This window comes from Mustela nivalis (genome assembly GCF_964662115.1).
Source record: "Mustela nivalis genome assembly, chromosome: 1".
Classification (NCBI taxonomy): domain Eukaryota; kingdom Metazoa; phylum Chordata; class Mammalia; order Carnivora; family Mustelidae; genus Mustela; species Mustela nivalis.
Window position 1 is genome coordinate 213,836,709 of NC_139020.1, and position 18,200 is coordinate 213,854,908.

At 64.5% G+C, this 18,200-nt stretch overlaps 2 protein-coding genes across 9 annotated transcripts in view; both read right to left on the reverse strand.

Annotated features, from left to right (window-relative positions):
• CELF5 (CUGBP Elav-like family member 5) overlaps window positions 1–18,200 on the reverse strand; it is a gene marked incomplete at its 5' end in the record, with an annotated part of 201,459 nt that overhangs the window by 53,121 nt on the left and 130,138 nt on the right. The gene's annotated exons all lie outside the window — the stretch shown is intronic.
• NFIC (nuclear factor I C) overlaps window positions 1–18,200 on the reverse strand; it is a 65,822-nt gene that overhangs the window by 7,212 nt on the left and 40,410 nt on the right. For 2 of the 8 annotated variants that reach the window (XM_082736392.1, XM_082736390.1), the window contains exons 3-10: window positions 17,262–17,333; window positions 13,738–13,812; window positions 12,851–12,974; window positions 12,118–12,242; window positions 7,429–7,554; window positions 5,842–6,026; window positions 5,093–5,240; window positions 3,154–3,239 (exon numbers count right to left, since the gene is read on the reverse strand). In XM_082736392.1, coding sequence (XP_082592518.1) covers window positions 3,154–3,239; window positions 5,093–5,240; window positions 5,842–6,026; window positions 7,429–7,554; window positions 12,118–12,242; window positions 12,851–12,974; window positions 13,738–13,812; window positions 17,262–17,333 — 941 coding nt within the window. The remainder of the gene's footprint in view (window positions 1–3,153; window positions 3,240–5,092; window positions 5,241–5,841; window positions 6,027–7,428; window positions 7,555–12,117; window positions 12,243–12,850; window positions 12,975–13,737; window positions 13,813–17,261; window positions 17,334–18,200) is intronic. The other 6 variants (XM_082736394.1, XM_082736393.1, XM_082736391.1 and 3 more) reach the window with 3 other exon arrangements.

Genomic DNA, 18,200 nt, shown 5'->3' on the forward strand with positions numbered 1-18,200 from the left:
CGCCCTGGCTCCCAGCCCCCCACCTCCAGCCAAGTTCAAGTTCATCTTGGCCATTACCTCATGTCTGGTTTCTGCTGGCAACCAGACAGACTCTGGGCGTGACCCTCCCCCATGGTGGCCTCCCCTCAGCCCTTCCTCCTTCCTCCCTCCCAGGCCTCTGGTCCCAGTAACTTAACATCCTTCCCCTGGCCTGGGGTGCGGGGGAAGGGTTGGTGAGGTCCCAGCTCTGGGCCCCCCCCCGGCCTGTCTGGAGCCACCAGTGTGCCTCCAGCATGTGGCTTAGCCCCTCTGGTCCCGGCTTACTCGTCTGCTGGGTGGGAGTCGTGTGCTTCTGGGCAGAAAGGATCCTGGTACAACATGTCAGCAGGGCCCCCGGGGGGGGGTCCCCATCACAGCGGAGAGTGGGTGGGGGTGTATGGGCCCACGGAGCCCCAGTCTGGGGACCAAAGTGACGGACGGCTCAGGACTTGGGGGGGGCTGGTGGGGGGAGATGAAGAGGCAGGTAACTGACCGAGGGGGAGAGGCGCGGATGGGGAGAAGGGGATGTTGATCAGGGGGAGGGGTACTAGTCTGGGAAGGGAAATTAACGGGGTGTAGAGGCGATGCTGGGGAGGGGGACGGTGATGGGGGAGGGGCACTGTTGAGGGAGGGGCTGTTGATGGGGAAGAGGACATCGGCTGGGGGAGGGCACTGATGTGGGGGAGAGGAAGACAGAAGATGGACAGGTGTGGGGGGCGAGAAGCTGCTGGAGGCTGGGGGGGCGGAGCTGGGGGCTGGCGGGGGACAGGAAAGCCAACGTCCCAGGAATAACGATGGCGGAGGCAGAAGTGCTGACTGGGTCAGAAATGAGAGGCCTCGAAGCTACGAGCCCTTTGCAGCAGGGCTCATGGTCCGCTCCCTTCCCTTAAGGGTCTGCAGGGGGCAGGGAGCAGGCGCCTGACCCACTAGGGAACTGGGGCACCCTTAGTCCGGGGGCCAGGGGCGCAGTGGCGGCAGGGGCTCCCCGGGAGCGGCAGTCCCCGCTCCCCCAGGTTGGGGCCCCACCTTGCCCACAGCCCAGACCCCTCGGGAGCCTCTCGCCCGGCCGGCACCTCCCTTCCATGTCCTGGGGGCTCCAGCAACACCAGCCCCAGAAAGTTCTTTCTCATTTCCAGACCCAGCTGTGCCCCTCGCTCACTTAAAATCCCTCCACGGCTCCCCACGGCCCTGAGGACGAAGCCCGCCTTCAGGATGTTTCTGTAGCATTTCCAGCCTTTGTCAGTGCCAAGCCCCTGCCTGGGCACCCCTGTCCTGCTCTCCTGCTGGCCAGCCTTCGTAGCGGCTCCAACCCCTCCCTCCCCAGGCAGGGCGCGAGGCGCCTCTTCCTGAGCTTCCTCCACACCAGCTGGGGCCCGCTGGCCAAGGGGCGGCCACGAGAAGCAGAGAACCAAAGTATGCCCTGGCCTGCCTCGGTTTCCCTCCTCTTCCAGAACATCTGCTGGAAGGCAGAGGTTGAGCATGGGGAGGTGGGGGGCTGGGAGCCCGGAGTAGAGTTAAGCAGGCAAGGCGTCCCCCAGCCACTTCGGTTTCCGAAGCAGATGGGACATTCCCAGCCTCTAACTGGGGGCAGGTGAGGAACCACGGGCTCCGGAGCCCTGGGGAGCGGGGGTGTCCATGCTGGGACTGACAGAGGGTGGCCACGGGGTCCCCAAAACCCAATGTGCGGAGTCCTGGAGTCGCCCCAGCTTGCTGAGGGCCCCTGACCAAGGGGTCCCTGTCTGGATCCTAGCCAGAGCTCTGCCGAGGCAGAGTACTCAACATTCGGAGGGAGCAAGGGTATGTGGGGCTGTCTTTGCCCCCGGGTGCCCTTTCTAAAGAAAACTGGTCCTGAAGGAGCGCTCCCTGGGAGGTGTCTGAGGCCAGAGAATGAGACAGAGGTTCAGAGTGGGTAAAGCAGAGCCAGGTGTGAGCCCCGGCCTCCCGACCCCAGCATCACTGCTGAGGCCCCGGCAGGGAGGGCAGGCAACAGCTCCCCCGTACACTCTAGCCACTGCCAGCTGCCAGCAGCCGCCTGGTCGGCCCGGGACGGTCCCCAGCTGATTCTGTCTTAGCTAAGGACAGGTCGAAGCCACTTCTCCACCTCCTTCCTAAGCCCTGCCCATGCCCTGTGGCAGGAAACCCTCCCCCAGGACTGGAGGGACCACATGCGGCCTCGGGGCCCACAAACACACAGGCTTTGCGACCCCGGCAACCTGGAGATGCTGCGGAGGCCCGGGCTGCTCGCTCTGCGGATCCGGGCATCGGGGTCCTGCAGCGCCTGGCTGACAACCTCCCACACCCTCCCCGACACATACTGGGAAGCAGGGACTCCGGGCTCCAGACCCCACCCCCGGGCACCACCTGCCAACAGACGGCCAGCCAGCAGCGGCGTGGACTCAGACCCCAGACCCCAAACCCCGGAAGCTGAGAGCCACGCATCTTAGCTCTGGACCCATCAGGGCTCTGCTCTCCCCTCCTGCGTGGCCTCAGGCAACTCGCTCTTCCTCTCTGAGGCCCCGGGTCTGGTCTTCCGCTCCCCCCCACCAGCCTGCGGCACACTCGGCCCCATGGGGCACACTCAGCCTCAGCCCCCCTCTGCACATCAGAGACCGCGGCCCCGGGCGCGGGCTCTACTGGGGGGCCCCGTCCCCCGTCTGCCTCCATTTCCCTGGCTGCGCCGGGGTCCTCGAGTCCGTGGCCACCCTCGGTCCCCCTTTCTCATTCCCCCTCTGGCCAGCAGCACGGAAGGGGGCGAAGGCTGGGGGCTGCAAGCTTGGGCGGACGTGCTGTGTGATCCTGGGCAGATCCCCTCGCCTCTGCGGGCCTCAGTCTTCCCATCTGTACAAATGGGCCTGGGGTGGTACCAGCCCCGGCCTCGTGGCAGCTTGGCCATGAGGGTCTCCCCGCTGGGAAGCGGCAAGCGGGGCTGGAGGCTGTACCACGTCCCTGGGCACGGGCTCGAGGCCCTGGGAGGGTACGGGCAGCTGGACCCCCTACCACGCACAACGGCCACTGCGCCAGGGTTACAGCCGGAGTGGCGTGGGACCAGCAGGCCGGCCTCTCCCTGCGCCCCCAGGCGGGGCCCTCTGCCCTGCCCCGCCCCGCGCCCCCCCCAGCCGGCCTCTCGGCCCCTACCTGTGCCTGATAAATGCCCGCTGGATCCCTTGGTCCTAATCCCACAAAGGAACGGTTTGCAGGGGACGTGCCGGGCGTAGAGTAGGCTGCGGGGAGAGAGACCGAGAGCCCGTTAGCAAAGGGGGCTGTGCGGGAGCACCCAGAGAGAGTGGCCGCTGCCCAGGGTCACACAGCCGGCCTCCACACCCCGCACCCGGCGTCTCCAAACCTGCCGCCCTCCCCGGCCGCTCCGGGCGCCCCGGAGAGCCCACAGTGCCGGGCCCTGGGGTCCCGCAGGCGGGGCATCTGCTGATGGAAGGCGCGAGATGAGATCCAGAACCAGAGACCGACCGTGCGTGACTCAGGGCCGTCTGCTCCCGCGGCCTGCACCCCGAGCGGGGCGCGTGCGTCACGGAGGGCGCGTCACTGGCTCCTCCTCCTCTGGGAGGCCGCACGGGCAAGGCTGGGTGTTTGCGGCACACGCGCACACGCGTTTCTAGTTACGCTCACGTTTAGAGTTGTGTCTTCCCCCAGCTACGTGCCACTGGTGAGGGAATAATTCTCAGCCCGAGGCTGCCGGGGAGGTTGGGGGCCTGGGACAGGCCGGGCCCAGGGTGGCGGGAGGGTCCCTGCGTGGGATCGGCCAAGCTGCCTGTGCCCCTAGAGCCGGGTGCGGAAGGAGAAGAGGGAGTTCACGGCCCGGCCCTGTGGACCTGCAGAGGCCTCTACCCAGCGAGCGTGACGGCTGGTCCCGTTTTACAGATGAGAGTGGTCAGGCCGGGGGGTACCCGGGCCAGTACCCTCTGCTCCCCGCCTGGCACGGCGCTGAATGTTGTCCCCGGTCTCGCTCCTCCCCTCCCTTCCCGCCAGCCGACTGGGTACCCTGCGACCTCGCTATTTTACGTCTTGAGAAAACAGAAGGCTCAGAGGGCAAGGACGTTTCCGTGAAGACACAGGGGGACTGAGCTTCAGAGACGGGATTCAAACCCGGCGCCTACGCCACATCTAGCACAGAGAAAGCCCTTCCACTCCTGCAGCTGCCCTGGGTCCTGGCTGGCCCCGGATGGTGGGGACAGGGGCGTGCCTGCGGGGCCCCCCGTACCCCGGCCAGGTGTGGTGAGAGAGATGCTCGGAGTGTGACGGGCAGACTGAGAGGTCTGGGGTTTCGGAGATCACCTGCTTGGGACACAACTGAGACGGCGTGGCGGGGACAGCCCAGGGTAGGCAGCGCGGAGGAGCGTGCATGGCCCCCCTGAGCCTGCACGGGGGTTCAGGGAGAGCCACTCCTGATGGGGGTGGACTCCAGGACTGCGATTTTCGGAGCCACTTCCCAGCCTGGAGCAGCCCCGGCCTGGGGGGTGCAGGAGGACCAGCAAATGGTCATCTGGAACCACATCCAAAGGACGGAAAGTTCTAGAAGGCGAGGCAGTCAAACTCAAGGCCTTCTAAGGTCAGGTGGACAGGTGGGGACTATCCCATCCAGAGGTGTGGCCCAGCCCGGGTCACCAGCAGGAACGGAGCCCATCGGGGCTGCGTGTTTTTTGTTGAGAACCCACAACTCTGAAATATTCACGTGAACTGTCCTGACTCTAAAACAACAACAAATTTTCCTTTTCCACCAACAAAGGGCATCTGGGGGCCACCACTGCGCCCTCGGCCACCAGTCCGAGATCGTTACCTACTGCCACCTGCCTGCTGCACAGAGGGCGGAGGGGCCGGGAGCGGGCACGCAGGGACCCCAGACGCCCCTCTGGTCCTCTCCTGCCATGCCCTAGGGCTGCCTTGGCCCCAAGTGGGCCCGACCACATGGCCCCCGGGGCCTCTATCCGGGGACCCACCAAACTCACCGGTACCCCGCGGGCCGGGCCCGAACCCCTGACCCCAGCAGTCGGGGAGAGGGGAGGAGGGGGCCCCTCAGGGACGCCCGCCCTGCCACGGGCACCGCTTCCCGAGTGCTTACAGGGCGAGGTCGGCGACGTGCTTCCTCCCTCGGAGGTGGGTTTGGTGGCGGGGGGGAGCGCCAGCCGCGGGAGCCCAGGGGGCGGGGGTACCAGCATCTGAGCAGAAAGGCAGTGACTGGACATTTTGAGCTGACCACTTCCATTTAACTGGGAGGAACAGAGAGACAGGTGGTTAAGGCGGCGGGCGCCCCCTCTGCCTCGGGCGGCCAGCGACGGCCCTGCCGGGGGAGGGCCGGGCTTGGCGTGACCGGGCGAGTTTGGTGGGTACCGCTGCCGCCCCCTCGCCTGGCCCCGTAGGCTTCTAGAAGCATCCTGGGACCCTGTGTCTCCTCCTGAAGCCACTCTTCACCCATCTGTTCCTTCCACGAGACGCCACCTAGACCTGACCGGGGTCTGACCCCACGGGTGGGGCTGTACACTCCCCTCGTCCACCTCGCCCACAGCTCCAAAATGCAGAGGGCTCTGAACCCCGAAAGCTAGTCTGGAAAAGATGGGCCTGCGCCGAGGCCCCAGACCGTGTGTGACTTGGGGGGCAAACTGTGCTGTCCATTCCGGCACCTGGAACGGCCTTTGTGCTGACCTGGCCCGGCTCCCGGCACTTCAGGTAGGGCAACGCGGCCCCGCCGTCCACGAAACCATTTAAGACGGGGGCTGCCTGACGGAGGGCCCCCCGGGGAGGTCCCCTGGAGCCCCGTGTGGGCAGGTGGCCCCGTGGGGCAGAGGGGAGGCCCAAGCCCCCCAGACTCACCGGTCCAGGCTGCTGGCTGGCTGGGTCACAGGCCAGCGACACGAGATCTTTGAGCGGGTCCTGGGGGTTGAGGTGAGGCGGGTAGCGGATGGCCGTGTGCGGGAAGTAGGTGGAGGCCGTCTGGGGCAGGATGGAGGTCGTGGGGAAGTGCAGGGCGGAGGACGGGTGAGGGCTCCGGGCGATCCCTGCGGAGAGCGGGCGGGCGGTCAGTGCAGGCTCGGGCTGCGGACACGGTCTCTCTGCGACTGGGTCTGCGGGCGCGAGCCCCCGACAAAGCGAGTCCCGGCTTCACGCGCTCAAGCTTGAGCGGCTCTACCACACGCCCAGGGGTTTCGGGGGTCACCATTTTTTAAAGCAGATTCCACACCCAGCATGGAGCCCCACGTGGGGCTTGAACTCACGACCCTGAACTGAGGTCGAGAGTCGGACACTGAACCAATGGAGCCCCCCAGGCACCCCGGTTCTGTCTGGTTTTAAGACAGGACATGGAGGCTCTCTGAGGTTATGTTCCCCGTCCCAGACCGAGTAGCCGGCAGGTGGCAGACCCAGGGCTGCCCCACAGCCCACCCCAGGGCTCAGCCCGCTCTCTGTAGACCGTGTACTGGTTTCTAGCACATTCTCTGGGCAACCAGAATGACAGTTCCTTTTAGGACACTCTTATCATCCTGAAAAGCAACCCTGTCCCCATCAGCGGTCACCCCCGTCCCCTCCCCAACAACCACGAGTCCCCACCGGCCCCCGTCCCGTCCGTGGAGGAGCCTGGTCTGGGCGTGTCACACGCGCGGACTCACACCCCGTGTGGTATGGCCTTCAGTGTCTGGTTCCCTCCCCAAGCGTCGCAGGCTGGGGGTCCGCCCGTGAGGGCGCCTCGCTCCTGCGCGCGGTGGGCAACGGGCCTGCGTCGGACTTGCTTCCTTTCCTTCTTCGAAACCACCCGGCAACTCCTCGCATGCTCGCTCTCTTTCTAGAACATTCCCACCCCCCAACCGCAGCCCTGCTTCCGTGCCCACTCGCTCCCCTCCTCTCTCCCGCTGCCAGTGAACAGGGTGGACGTCTGGCTGCTCGGGCCCCAGGTCCTCCTGCAGCTCCTGGGCTCTGCCCACCCCCGCCTGGGAGCCGCCGCAGACGGCGTGTCCACGGGTGGACGCGGCCAGGCAGCCCCGGAACCCGCGTGCGCGTCTGCCCTCGTGGGGCACCAGAGCATCATCATCGTGAAAACTGGCTCCCCGGCGACATTCAAGCCCTCGATCTAGCTCATTTGGTCCTAAACACAGTCCCCTGTACCCCCTGGGTGGCCTCCACGTGGCCTGGCCTGTGTCCACCCCCTTCTGGGATCTCCCGACCCTCTGCGGGCAGAGCGTAAGATAAGACGAGCAGGCGGAGGGGCCAGCACAGCCCAGAGCCCCTTCTGGTACAGACGGGGACACTGAGGCCCGAGAGGCGATCAGGGCCAGGCGCCCCGAACCATGGCACGTCCAGGTGTTCTTGTCTGGCCGGGAGGCGACGGCCATAGGACTCAAGTTCAGAGGGCCCGAGGGGCGTCCCTGGCCGAGCGGGACCTGGTCGGAGGGACGGCCGCGTGCTCACCGCTGTGCACGGCGATGACAGGCCGGTGGTGCTGGGTGAAGCTGGAGAGGCGAGGGGAGTCCTGGGGAGACGGGCTGTGGAAAGGTGACTTGTCCATCTCCGTCTTCTTTACCGGCGACGAGATGCCTGCGTGGGGGGGAGTCCGAAGGTCACAGGGCCGCAGGCAGCCAGAGCCCGACCCTTCCTTCTCCCAGCACCCGGGGGGCGAGGGCCCGGGAGCCCACTGTCCGGGAGCGGGGGGCGGGAAACCGGGGCTCCGAGCACAGAGGGGGTGGTCGCCCAGGGTCACGTGGGCCGTGGAGCGAGGCGCCTGGGGCCCACGGAGGGCTGCGGACATCAGGCCTGGCCCCCACCTTCTCTCCTGGACACAGGCAGGTCCGCTCGGGGCTGCCCTGACCCCCTGGGCCACCAGGGCCCTGGACAGAAGGCCACAGGGTCCCTCGGGAAGGTCCGCCTGGCAGAGGTGAGCCGGCACTTCGCGTGCGGACCTCATCCTTGCTGGGGTGAGGACAGAATTTCCTGTGGGGCCATCGTGAGGGGCAAGGGAGGCGGGGCACGACAGCTGTCAGACCAGGGCCTGGCACCCGCCCGGCCTGCAGCCCCAGCCCAGGGGCCTCACCGTCTCCCCAGGGCACCTGGGGGCCCTCCAGAAACAGGCGAGCCCCCTGCGCCCCCACCCCTGCCATCGCCCAGATGTGTCGGTGGAAGGTGCTAAGGGCAGAGTCCCAGGCCCGGCTCCACCCCTGCGGCCAGAATCTCGAGGGGCAGGGTCTGCAGACAGCTCTGCTCAGAAATGATTTTTAAGAATATTACCCAGAGTGACATGTACCCACAGAGACCCAGAGTAGACTCAGGCACGTCGGGGTGCGCCTTCCCTCCCACCGAGCACTGCGGACGTAGGGGCCGGCCATCCGGGGGGGGGCCTTCTCGCCTGCTGCAGGCCAGACAGCATCCTTGCCACCCCCTAGCAGCCCCCACAGTGTGGCAAGCACACCCTGGGTCCCCGGGCCGAGTCGCCCTAGCGGGAGCCACTCAGTTTCCAGGATATCCGGTCACACAGGCCCCCCAGCCCCCTCCTGCGCTGTGTTCCCTTGGCCACGCTGTGGGGTCCTGCCTTTCCGGGTCCCTCCCACAGCCATGCTGGTGGTGACCAGCTCTGGGAACCAGCGCCCCCCTCCACAGCCACGGGGGCAGCCCGGAGGTTCCGCTGTTACAACCCCGCTCACTAGACCGGCACGCACGCAGGGCGGGGAGCGCGCGAGCCCCGGGACCTGCGTCGGTGGGCCTGGACGCTGGGCAGCCACGATTTCCCAGGGAACCGCTCTGCCCCGAACAGCCACCAGCTGGCCCCGTCACCGTCCCTCTCTGGGAGGGGCCAAGGGGGCGCTGAGCAGTGTCCCCAGCCCCAACACCTCGGAGCCAGGAGCCCCTTCCCAGAGCTGGAGCAGCGACAGCCCTGTCCTGATGTCGGCCTGGGGTCCCTGCGGGCAGAGTGGGCAGGGCACGTCTGGTACCGCTCCCAGCAGCCCCGGGCAGGGCTCCCAGGAGTCACCCTCACTCCACAGATGGGGGCCCTGGCTCAAGGCCACCAAGCGGAGAAGCGGTGGAACTGACTCCGACCCCCACCAGCCACGCCCTGCACCCCTCCTGCCCCTGCCGCAGCTCCAGGAGAGGAGGGAAGCCCCCCCACGTGACAGAGAGAGCAGGGAGTCGCCTGCCTCACCCAGTACCATAACTGTATGGGGGGGGGGATGCCCCTGGCAGGACGGCCCCAGGAGCAGCAGGAACCAAGCGGTCTGGAGGGTGCCCCTTTCTGGCCCTCAGAGGCGCGTCATCAGGGAAGGCCTCGGGAGGGGTGGCCAGGAGGAGGAAAGGCACTCCTAACCTGGGCACAGACAGGGCAAAGGCCTGAGAGGTGGGGCTGTGGGGCTGCTGCCGGGGGCAGGGGGGACAGGAGCCCTCCCCCACTCCCAGGCCTCTGCCGCCCAGGTAAGGGATGCTGTGGTGGGGTGGGGGGGGGCTGTTAGCTGAGCCCTGGCCTTGTGGCCAGAGCAGAGGAAGGGAGAGGGTGCTCTAATCAGCTTAGCCCTCTTAACGAGCAGCTAATTGGGGGCTGTCTAGACAGGAAGCTGGAGGAAGCCAGGAGGAGGAGAAAATGGGGGAGGGGGGAAGAGATGGGAAGGGGAGGAGAGCGAGGCGGGGCAGAGGAGGGGGGAGGAGGGCAGAAGGGGGAGGGGTGGGGGAGGATGAGAATCTATCTTCCCCACCAGGCTGGGAGCACCCACAGGGCCGGAGGCACCCACACTGCGGGGGTTTATACTGAGGGCCTCGAAGGAGGAGCCAGTTTGCCATCACCGGAGGCAACCAACGGAGGCTAGAGGGGGCAGATCCCCTCCGACATCCCCACCGCCCCCGCCCCCCCCCCTGCCCTGTACCCAGCCAAAGCGGGTGCGAGCTCCACCCTGCCCTGCCCCGTCCTGCCCCACGGCTGCCACTTCATGCTCAACGCAGGAAGTTCAGACCAAGCTCCACTGACTCTCTCAAACATTTCCTTCCTTTTAATGTTTTTGGGTTTTTTGGTGCTTCCTGCATTGAAAGCTAGCTTTCTGACTCCCACCCCTTCACTTTTTCTCATCCACAGACTCAAGGCTATAATTTTTCCTCTCGGGGCTGCGGTGGCTACATCACAGAGGCTGACCTCTGCCTCTAAACAGCATGTTCATATGTAGTCCGTCTCGCTAATCAGAGCCAACGAAGAGTGCTCTCAGCTTCCAAACAGTAAATGGCGGGGCAGAAGTTAACGGTCTCCTCAGTACCCTTCTTCCTTAGTAGCAGAACCCTTAAATTTGAGATGGGCACATACTTGTTGAAAACGACATCTCCTAGTCCCTTGGAGCACAGTGTGGCCATACCACCAACTCAGGGGCACAGAGATAAACAAGGGAGGTTAAGTGCATTTTCTGAGCATTATTCTTAAAGGGCAAGGACATGCTCAGACTTGACCCTTCTTCTCTCCTGCTGGCTGGAAAACAGACATGATGGCTGGAGCTCCAGCAGCTGTCTTGGACCATGAGGTGGGAACGAAAACCACATTCACTGGAGCATAAGGCAGGAGCCCAAGTCCTGCACAACGATACACGTCCCTAAACATTCACTTTCGAGAGAAAGTAATTCTCATTTCTCACAATCAAACTTAAAGCCTTATTAAATGCAGGACTTTAACAGAGGCAAACCGGACAGAAACAGGGAATGCACAGAGAGAGCGAGTCACAGAGACTCTCTGACCCATAAATCAGAGCCTATAAAGAGCAGATCCTCCCAAAGCTAGGTAGCTGCTCTGAGAGCCGGCCCAAGCGAAGAGCAAGGACTCTCGGGGCTCGAATGCTACAACCAGATGTCCTAGAGACCGACTCCTAGAGATGAGAATTTTATAAAGACACAAAGAATGAACTGTGCCCCCGCACTTACCCTGTACTTCAAGAAAGTGGCTTTAATCACGTGCCTCCTTCCACCTCCAGGAGAGAACAGTTAGCTCATCAATCCCACTTGGGACACAAGGAAACCGGGGAGGGGGGGGGGCTCAGAGAAGTCAAGTCACCTGCCCAAAGTTACACAGCCCACACAGCGAGGCAGCGGTCCAGCCGCATGTCAAATCCCGGTCTCTGCTCTAACGATCACGTTAACTACCTTCCAGGAATCCTGCAGGTGCGACGGACACTCTGCATAGACGGAGTTTTAAAGACAAGCAGGCCCTCGGGGGACAGGAGACAAGCAAGGCCCTCTTCGGGTTTGGTGGGTGCGCAGGCTGTGCCAGGCTCGCTTTAGGGGCACCAGATGCGCTACCTCACGTCACCCCCACGACAACCGCCGGCGGGGCTGCAGGCACCAACAACCCCATTTCGCAGAGCAGGAGACCGAGGCTCAGCGCAGCGGCTGCCCGGCGCCCAGGTCGGCGACCCCGGGCTACTCCGTGGCGCGAGCCCCCATTGCGCGCCAGGGTCGGGACGCGGCGGGGCTTCCGACATCTGCGGCGCGGGGCCCGCGGAGGCTCCGCGCGTCGCCACGGACGCCGTGCCCGGGGAGAGGCAAGCGCGGGGCCGCCCTGCGCCCCAGGTCGCGACCATCCCCGAGGCCGGCGCGCTGCAGAGCAGCCGCGGCGCAGACGGGGACCCCCGGGGAGGGAAAGCCGCGCCGGGGCCCTGGGGAGCCGAACGGGCCGCCCCGAGCGGGAGCCCACGCAGGCAGCAGCGCGGCAGGCGGACACCAGGGCGTCGGGGGAAGAGCGACGGGGCCCCGAGGGCGCGGCACTCCCTCGCGGGGACCCAGGCAGAGGGGACCCCGCTGACGACGGTCTGTGGCCGACCCCGGGGGGCAGCGCCTGCTCATCGGAAGCGCTGCCGAGTCCGCTGCGGAAGCCGCGGAGACGGACCCCACGGGGATGGAACCTTACCGGGCAGCGCACACGCTCCGCTCTCCGCGTCCCAGCGGAACCAAAGAGCTCGGGAACCACAGCCCGGACTCCCAGCGGCGAACCGCCCGCGCGACTACAATTCCCAGGAGGCTCCGCGGCTCCACACCCCCGAGCCTTCCCGCACCCGGGGGGCCCCGCGCAGTGCCTGCCGGAATATGTAGTCCCCGCCGCCGTAAGGCCGACGCCGAGGCCGGCTCCGCCCCCGCCGCCAGCCCCACCTCCTTCCATGTCCTCAGTCCAGTTGCGGCTGCTACTCGTGGGAGAGCTGGGCGAGGTGTAGTAATCGCCGCCGGGGCTCGTGTCCACGTCTTCCTCCATCGAGCCCGATTTGTGCCGCTTGCTCCTAAAGGGTGAGGGAAGGAGAGAGCAAGCCCGTTACCACGGCCACCCGAGGGTGCCGGGCGGGCGGCGTTGACTTCCGGGCCCTGGAGGGCGGGCGAGCGGGGTGCTCTCGCGAGACGTCGCGGGAGCCGCGTGAACACCGGCCTCCACCTGCCTCCACCTGCCTCCACCTGCCCATTGCGCCGACGGGACGCGCGCGGCCGGGGGCGGTGAGGGGCTCGGGCCGGGCAGGCGGCAAGCTAGCGGGCTGCGGACGGAAACCCCGGAGGCCTGGCTCGTCACGGGGCCTGCCGTGGACCCTAGAACCTCGCGGCCGGACCACGGTCCCATTTTACAGATGGGGAAGCCCGCGCAGACGGTGTGACCTGCTCCAGGTTGCAGAGCGAGACCCGGTGTCTGCCTTCTGGTGACTCAAGGCTGGGGGGACGCTGCCTGGGGCGTCGGGGCTGGGGAAAGCAGCGCTTGGGGCTGGGTTTTGAAGGATCAGTAGGAGTTTACCACGTGGCCCTTGAAGGCAGGCACTGCTGGGAGAGGAATGAGCCATCCTCTCCCAGATGGGCGTGGGGGAGGGTTCGTTGAATGCCCCCAAAGCGGGGACCAGGCACGTACCCGCTGGAGGAAGTGCTGGGTAGGGTTCTTCTCATGCCTGTGCTGGCTGGATTCAGGTCATACGCCAGGTGCCCCTGGAGCTCCCCGAGGGAGAAGTTGGGTCCTGTCCCAGTCACCACGGGGGCTGCGGAGGGCAAGAAAGAGCAGAGTGAGAGATGGCAAGGTCCAGGGCTGCCCTGTGCCCTGGAGGGTGCCGAGAACCATCTGGGGGCTAGCCAGTCCCAAAGGGAACCCCTTCCCTGATCGGCGTGGTTCCTGATTTGGCTGAAACTGTTCTTATCCTATGGATCAGAAGAGCAATGCCTGCAAGAGAGGCCAGGGGCACGCTGCAAGGCAAAGCCAGAGCTGGGGGCCAAGCTTCTGAGTGCTCCCTGAGGCCAGGCTCTGCTGATGGGCAGGGAGGACCACGGTCAGGGTGAAGGCCGGACAGTGCCCAGGACTCCCTGGGGTGGAATTCAGTCGGGGTGTCCCAGGAGTAGGTCCCCAGCAGGTGCATTAGGAAGGTAAGGGAACAGGAGGCAGAGAGAGGAAGGGGATGGGGCCCTTTGGGATCTCCTTCTGGAGGGGGCGGGAGGCCCCCGGGAAGGACACAGGGGCAGGTTTTCCAGCACCCTCCATCCAGCATGTGGAGTCTGTTAACTGGGAAGGAGCACAATTGTGGCCCTGACCTTGGGCTCTAGGAGGGCCTGGAAGCCACCCTTCCTAGGAACCTTGGCTTGGTGACAGGGGAGTGGGGCAGGGTGATGGGCTCCTCGCCTCTCCCTGAGACCCTTTCTCTCTCAGAGCCATGCCCCCCCCCCAAAGCCCCTTCTCCTTCTCCAGTGCCCCTCCCCTGTGGGGGTCCCTCCCCCTCCGGATCCCAGCACAGGGTGGGCGGGGACACTCACTCCGGGACACTTGGATGAGCTCCGTGACACTGAACACACCGGAGGTGACAAAGCTCTCCTGGAAATCCGTGGTGTCTGGAACAGGGAGAAAACGGGGCTCACTGGATCTGTTTCCTTCTTCGACACGCCAGGCGCTGGAGAGGTCGCCCTGTCTACCCCCTGCAGCCCCGCGGCAAGAGGGAGGTAGAAGCTGGATCCGGGTTCGAATCTCGGCTCTGCTGTCCAGATCTGATCTTGGGCAAGTCACTGCCCATCCCTGAGCCTCCCTGCTCCCTAATCTCGGAAGTGGAGGCCGCACACCCCGCCACCTAGGGAGGCTTACACGTAGAAACCAGCTGCCCAGGAGCGGCTGGACTGCTTTCTTCCCGTCACTCCTTACAACACGCGATGCCCCATCTTCTTACCCCTCCCCCTCCAGACTGGGAGCTCTGTGATGTTCTGTGTGCCCGGGTCCCACAGTGTCCCTAGCGCCCAGACCAGAGCCAGGCCAGCAGCAGCGGCTCAGAACCAAAGGCTGGATGGAGGGTCCCCCTGCAGCAGTTAAAAATCCCCAGTGTCCCCAGAACCACTTCTGCCTAATGATAGAGGAAGAGGGACCTGCCTCTCCGGTGTAGGGTGGCCAGGGCTCATTTTATGGGTTTGGAAACAGGTTGGCTCCGAGAGGGCAGGAGGCCTGGCTGACCTCAGACAGCTGGGAAGCCTGTTGTGCCCCCAGAGGTCCACTCGAGCAGGACTCAACTTGACAAGCACTGACCAAGTGCCTTCAGTGTCCAGTTCCAAGCTAGGCGCTGTGGACACTGTGGGAACGAGGCAGTCACAGTGGCCCGCTCTCCTGGGACTCACTGTCCAGTGTGGGCAGTGGACACCACGTGACTTCAGTAAGGCACAAAACCCTGTATGTAAATGTGCACAGAGCCGTGGTTTACGACAGCCCTGACTGGAAACAATCCATCAGCATACTCACGGAGCCACAAAACGTGGCCCATCCACACGGGGAGCGTCCCTTGGCCTCGAGCAGGAGTGAGGCGCCCCACATGCCACCTGGGGATGGACCCCAAGGCCATGACGCTCAGGGAGGGAACCACATGGGGTGTGAGCCCACGCGTGTGACATGTCCAGAACAGGCTCCTCCACGGACAGGAAGGGGGTTCGTGAGGGCTGGGGGGAGGGGATGGAGTTGCTTTTCAGGTGATGGAATGTTCTGGAACTAGACGGTGATGATTGCACAACAGCGCGAATGCACTTAATGCCACTCAGTGTACATTTGCTGTTATGTGAATTTAACCACAATAAAAATAAGTTTAGGATCATGAAGTCCAAGGCACCACGTGTCGTGCGGTGGTGGGCGGGCAGGGCTGGGGGGCCTGCTGGAAAGGGGAGCTGCTTTACACAAAGGACTCTCAGGAGGCCTTGCTGTGGGTGACATTTTGCCAGGACCTCCAGGTAGGGGTGGATAAGAGGAGCGGGTGCATTAAAATTGAGGAAATGGCACAGAACAGCAATTGTTGGTTGCCATGATTGGAGTGATCTTAAACGTGCTGTTTTGCTGCCTCCCCGGGCGCCACGATATTCCCACCCGTGGCCCATGCAAAGGCCCCGGGGGTTGGAGGCCAACAGGGCTGGAGTGAAAGGAGCCAGGAAGGGTGGTCAGAGTGGGGACCAGACCTGCAGGTGGGGAGCTCTAAGCTTTTTGGGGTGGTGAGAGCAGTTCTTCTCCAGGCCCCCAGGGGGCAGCACGGGCCACAGGGAGCTGACCTTGGTGCCCAGCTTCTCCCCGCCCCGCTGTGGGAGACCCAAACCCTGGCCCGTCCAGAAACTGCAGCCTCCCTGGTTAGGAGCTTTGCGAACACCATTTCTTGTGCAGTTACTATATTCCCAGCCCCGTGCTGGGGGGGCTCAGGGCCACAACATCCCTGGGAGGACAGGGTGAAGGCCCCCCAGTGTCCAGGGGAAGTGGCCATGGCCATTTCCTGCCACCCAGCTGGCCAGCTGGTGTCAGCACACCCCTCCGCCTCCCCCCCACCGGGGTTTCCTGTTTGTGCAGCACTCGCCCAGCTCCGTCTCCTGGGGACTCCCTGGCGGGTGGGAGGAAGTGTCTTCCTCTGCCAGACGCTGGAGCTCCCCGTGGGACCAGGCCAAGCGCCGCTGCCCCCGCCCACTGTGAACATCTGGCTTGGAGGCAGGCGCCTGGAGATCACAGGAGGCCAAGGAGGACTCAGGGTCACAGACGCCCGGTGGTGAGCAGCCTGGGGGGCTGTGAACCTCTTGGAACCATCCGGCCTCCCCAGGCTGGTCCTTCCTACAGGGGTGTCCTCACCCACCGGCTCTTTCTTCCATTCTTCCTTCCTTCCTTTTCATCTCCCCCCCCTCCTCGCCCCCCATATGCCACCTCTCTAGTTTCTCTTTCTCTCCGCTTCTTCCCTCCCTTTCTCTTCTTCTTTCTGCAAATATTTACTGAACACCTGTTGTGTACCAGGTCCTATTTGAGGCTCTGAGGACACAATAGTGATCAGGACAGACAAAAGCCTCTGCCCTCAAGGAGGTGACGCTGCATTAGGAAAGAGACACACGTGTGCGGTCACTAAGCAACTAAGCAAATACATATGCAATCACTAACTCCCTCAGAAGGAAATAAAACAGAAGGTGGCCATTGAGAGTGGCTACGGCTGCTTGAGGTCAGATCTCTCTGGGAGGGGAGCATGTGAGGTGAGACTCGGGAGATCCAGAGAGAGAGACAGAGAGAGAGAGAGCACAGTTCGCTGTCCAAATAGCAAGCAAAGCACATGCAAAGGCCCTGAGGCAGGGATTGGACCTGGATCGTTGGAGGAACAGCCAGGAGGCCCATGTGGCTGGAGCAGAAAGAGTGAGGGGGAGACAGGGTGGAGGGGAGGGCAGGGAGGGGAGAGGGGCAGGTCCCGCAGGTCCTTAGGGGTCAGGGAAGGACTTTTACCCCCAGGGAGGTGAGAGCCCTCACAGCTGTGAGCAGAGGAAGGCAGGACCTGACCCAGGTGCTCACAGGTGCTCTCTGGCTACTTCAGGGAGGACAGAAGCCAGGCGGCCAGGGTGGAGGCGGCCGCTCTGGTCCAGGGGGCAACCGTGGGAGCAGACCAGAGCAGAAGCCGGGCCTCTGCAGCTTCTGAGTCCTTTCTGTTCCCTGGGGCTCTGCTCCCAGCCCTGCCCGAGGCCCTCCCACTTCCCACCACCATAGACCTCTGTTAAATGTCTCATGGGACTGCAGGGCCCCCCGGGGCCTCTCTTGTGGGGTGCGCACCTCAGGGACCAGACACTGGGAGCTGAGGGTCGTGGGTTCCCACCCCACCTTCCTGGGTGCCCCAGGAAGGCCCTTTAACCTCTCTGAGCCTCAGCTTTCCCATCTACACAATGGATCAACAGTGGCACCTGTCCAGGGCACGGCTGTGGCGAATGAGCCCAGGAAGGTCTGTGAGGTGCCCATGCAGGGCCATGCAGGGCCACGCAGAGCACACGGGGTCCTCCCGCCCACCCTACGCCGTCCCCAGACTCACCCAGTGTGATGGGCTTGCTGTCCTCCTGGTCGGAGCCCATCCCTGCCCGGGGACTGCCGCTCTGCTCCGCGTCTGCAGAGAGAAGGGGAGGAGGTGGTGACAGTGCAGGAAACCCCACCCCAGGGGGAGAGGTGACACCCGTGCTGGACCAGGCTGGGTAGTGCCGTGGAAAAGTGGTCCCCGATGTGCCTGGGCCCTGGGATCTCCGCTTGGCCCCTTCCCTTGGCTGCTGCCCACGGGGTCAGGGCGTCCAGAGGGTCCCCTCGGCAGCAGAACCCGTGTGCAGGGCCTGGCTCAGTGGCAGGCTGGAGATCTTCCCCTCCCTGAGTCTGTTTCCTCATCTCTGAAATGAAAGGAGCTCATTTCCTAAGCCGTGAGGGTAACTCACTCACCTGGCCTTCACCCAGGAGGCAGGAGCTATGGTTATGCCCACTTTACAGATGGGGAAACTGAGGGCCAAAGAGATGAGTCCTTGAGCCCTCCAGCCCCCCACCCCTGCTCGGCCTCTGCCTTTGAGGTCCTGGGGGTCCAGCCCTTGGTCTTGGGTTGTCACACAGGGGCCCCCAGGAGGGGGCAGAGGGGCTTCCCCCTGCAGCTACTCGACCCCCCGCCCACCCCCCTGGCTTGGGGGGCTCCCTCCCACCCTGGCGCCCGCCTCTCCATCTTATCTAAAAATAATCAGGCTCCTTGGCAGACGGGCGAAGCAGACAGACGCTGAGCTCAGCATTATCAGCTCCGGCGGACTGGATGGCAAGCAGCGCCAACCCCCTCTGCACTCCCTCCACGTCCACCCAGGACCGAGGCAGGGGTTGGGGGGGGGCCCATGGTCAAGCCCAGCCAGACGGAACCCCTGGCCCTACCTAGTCGTCTCTCAGGTCAAAGACCAAGGTGGTGGGAATCACCATCGAAGGCCAAAGAAAGAGAATCAGCCCCTTCCAC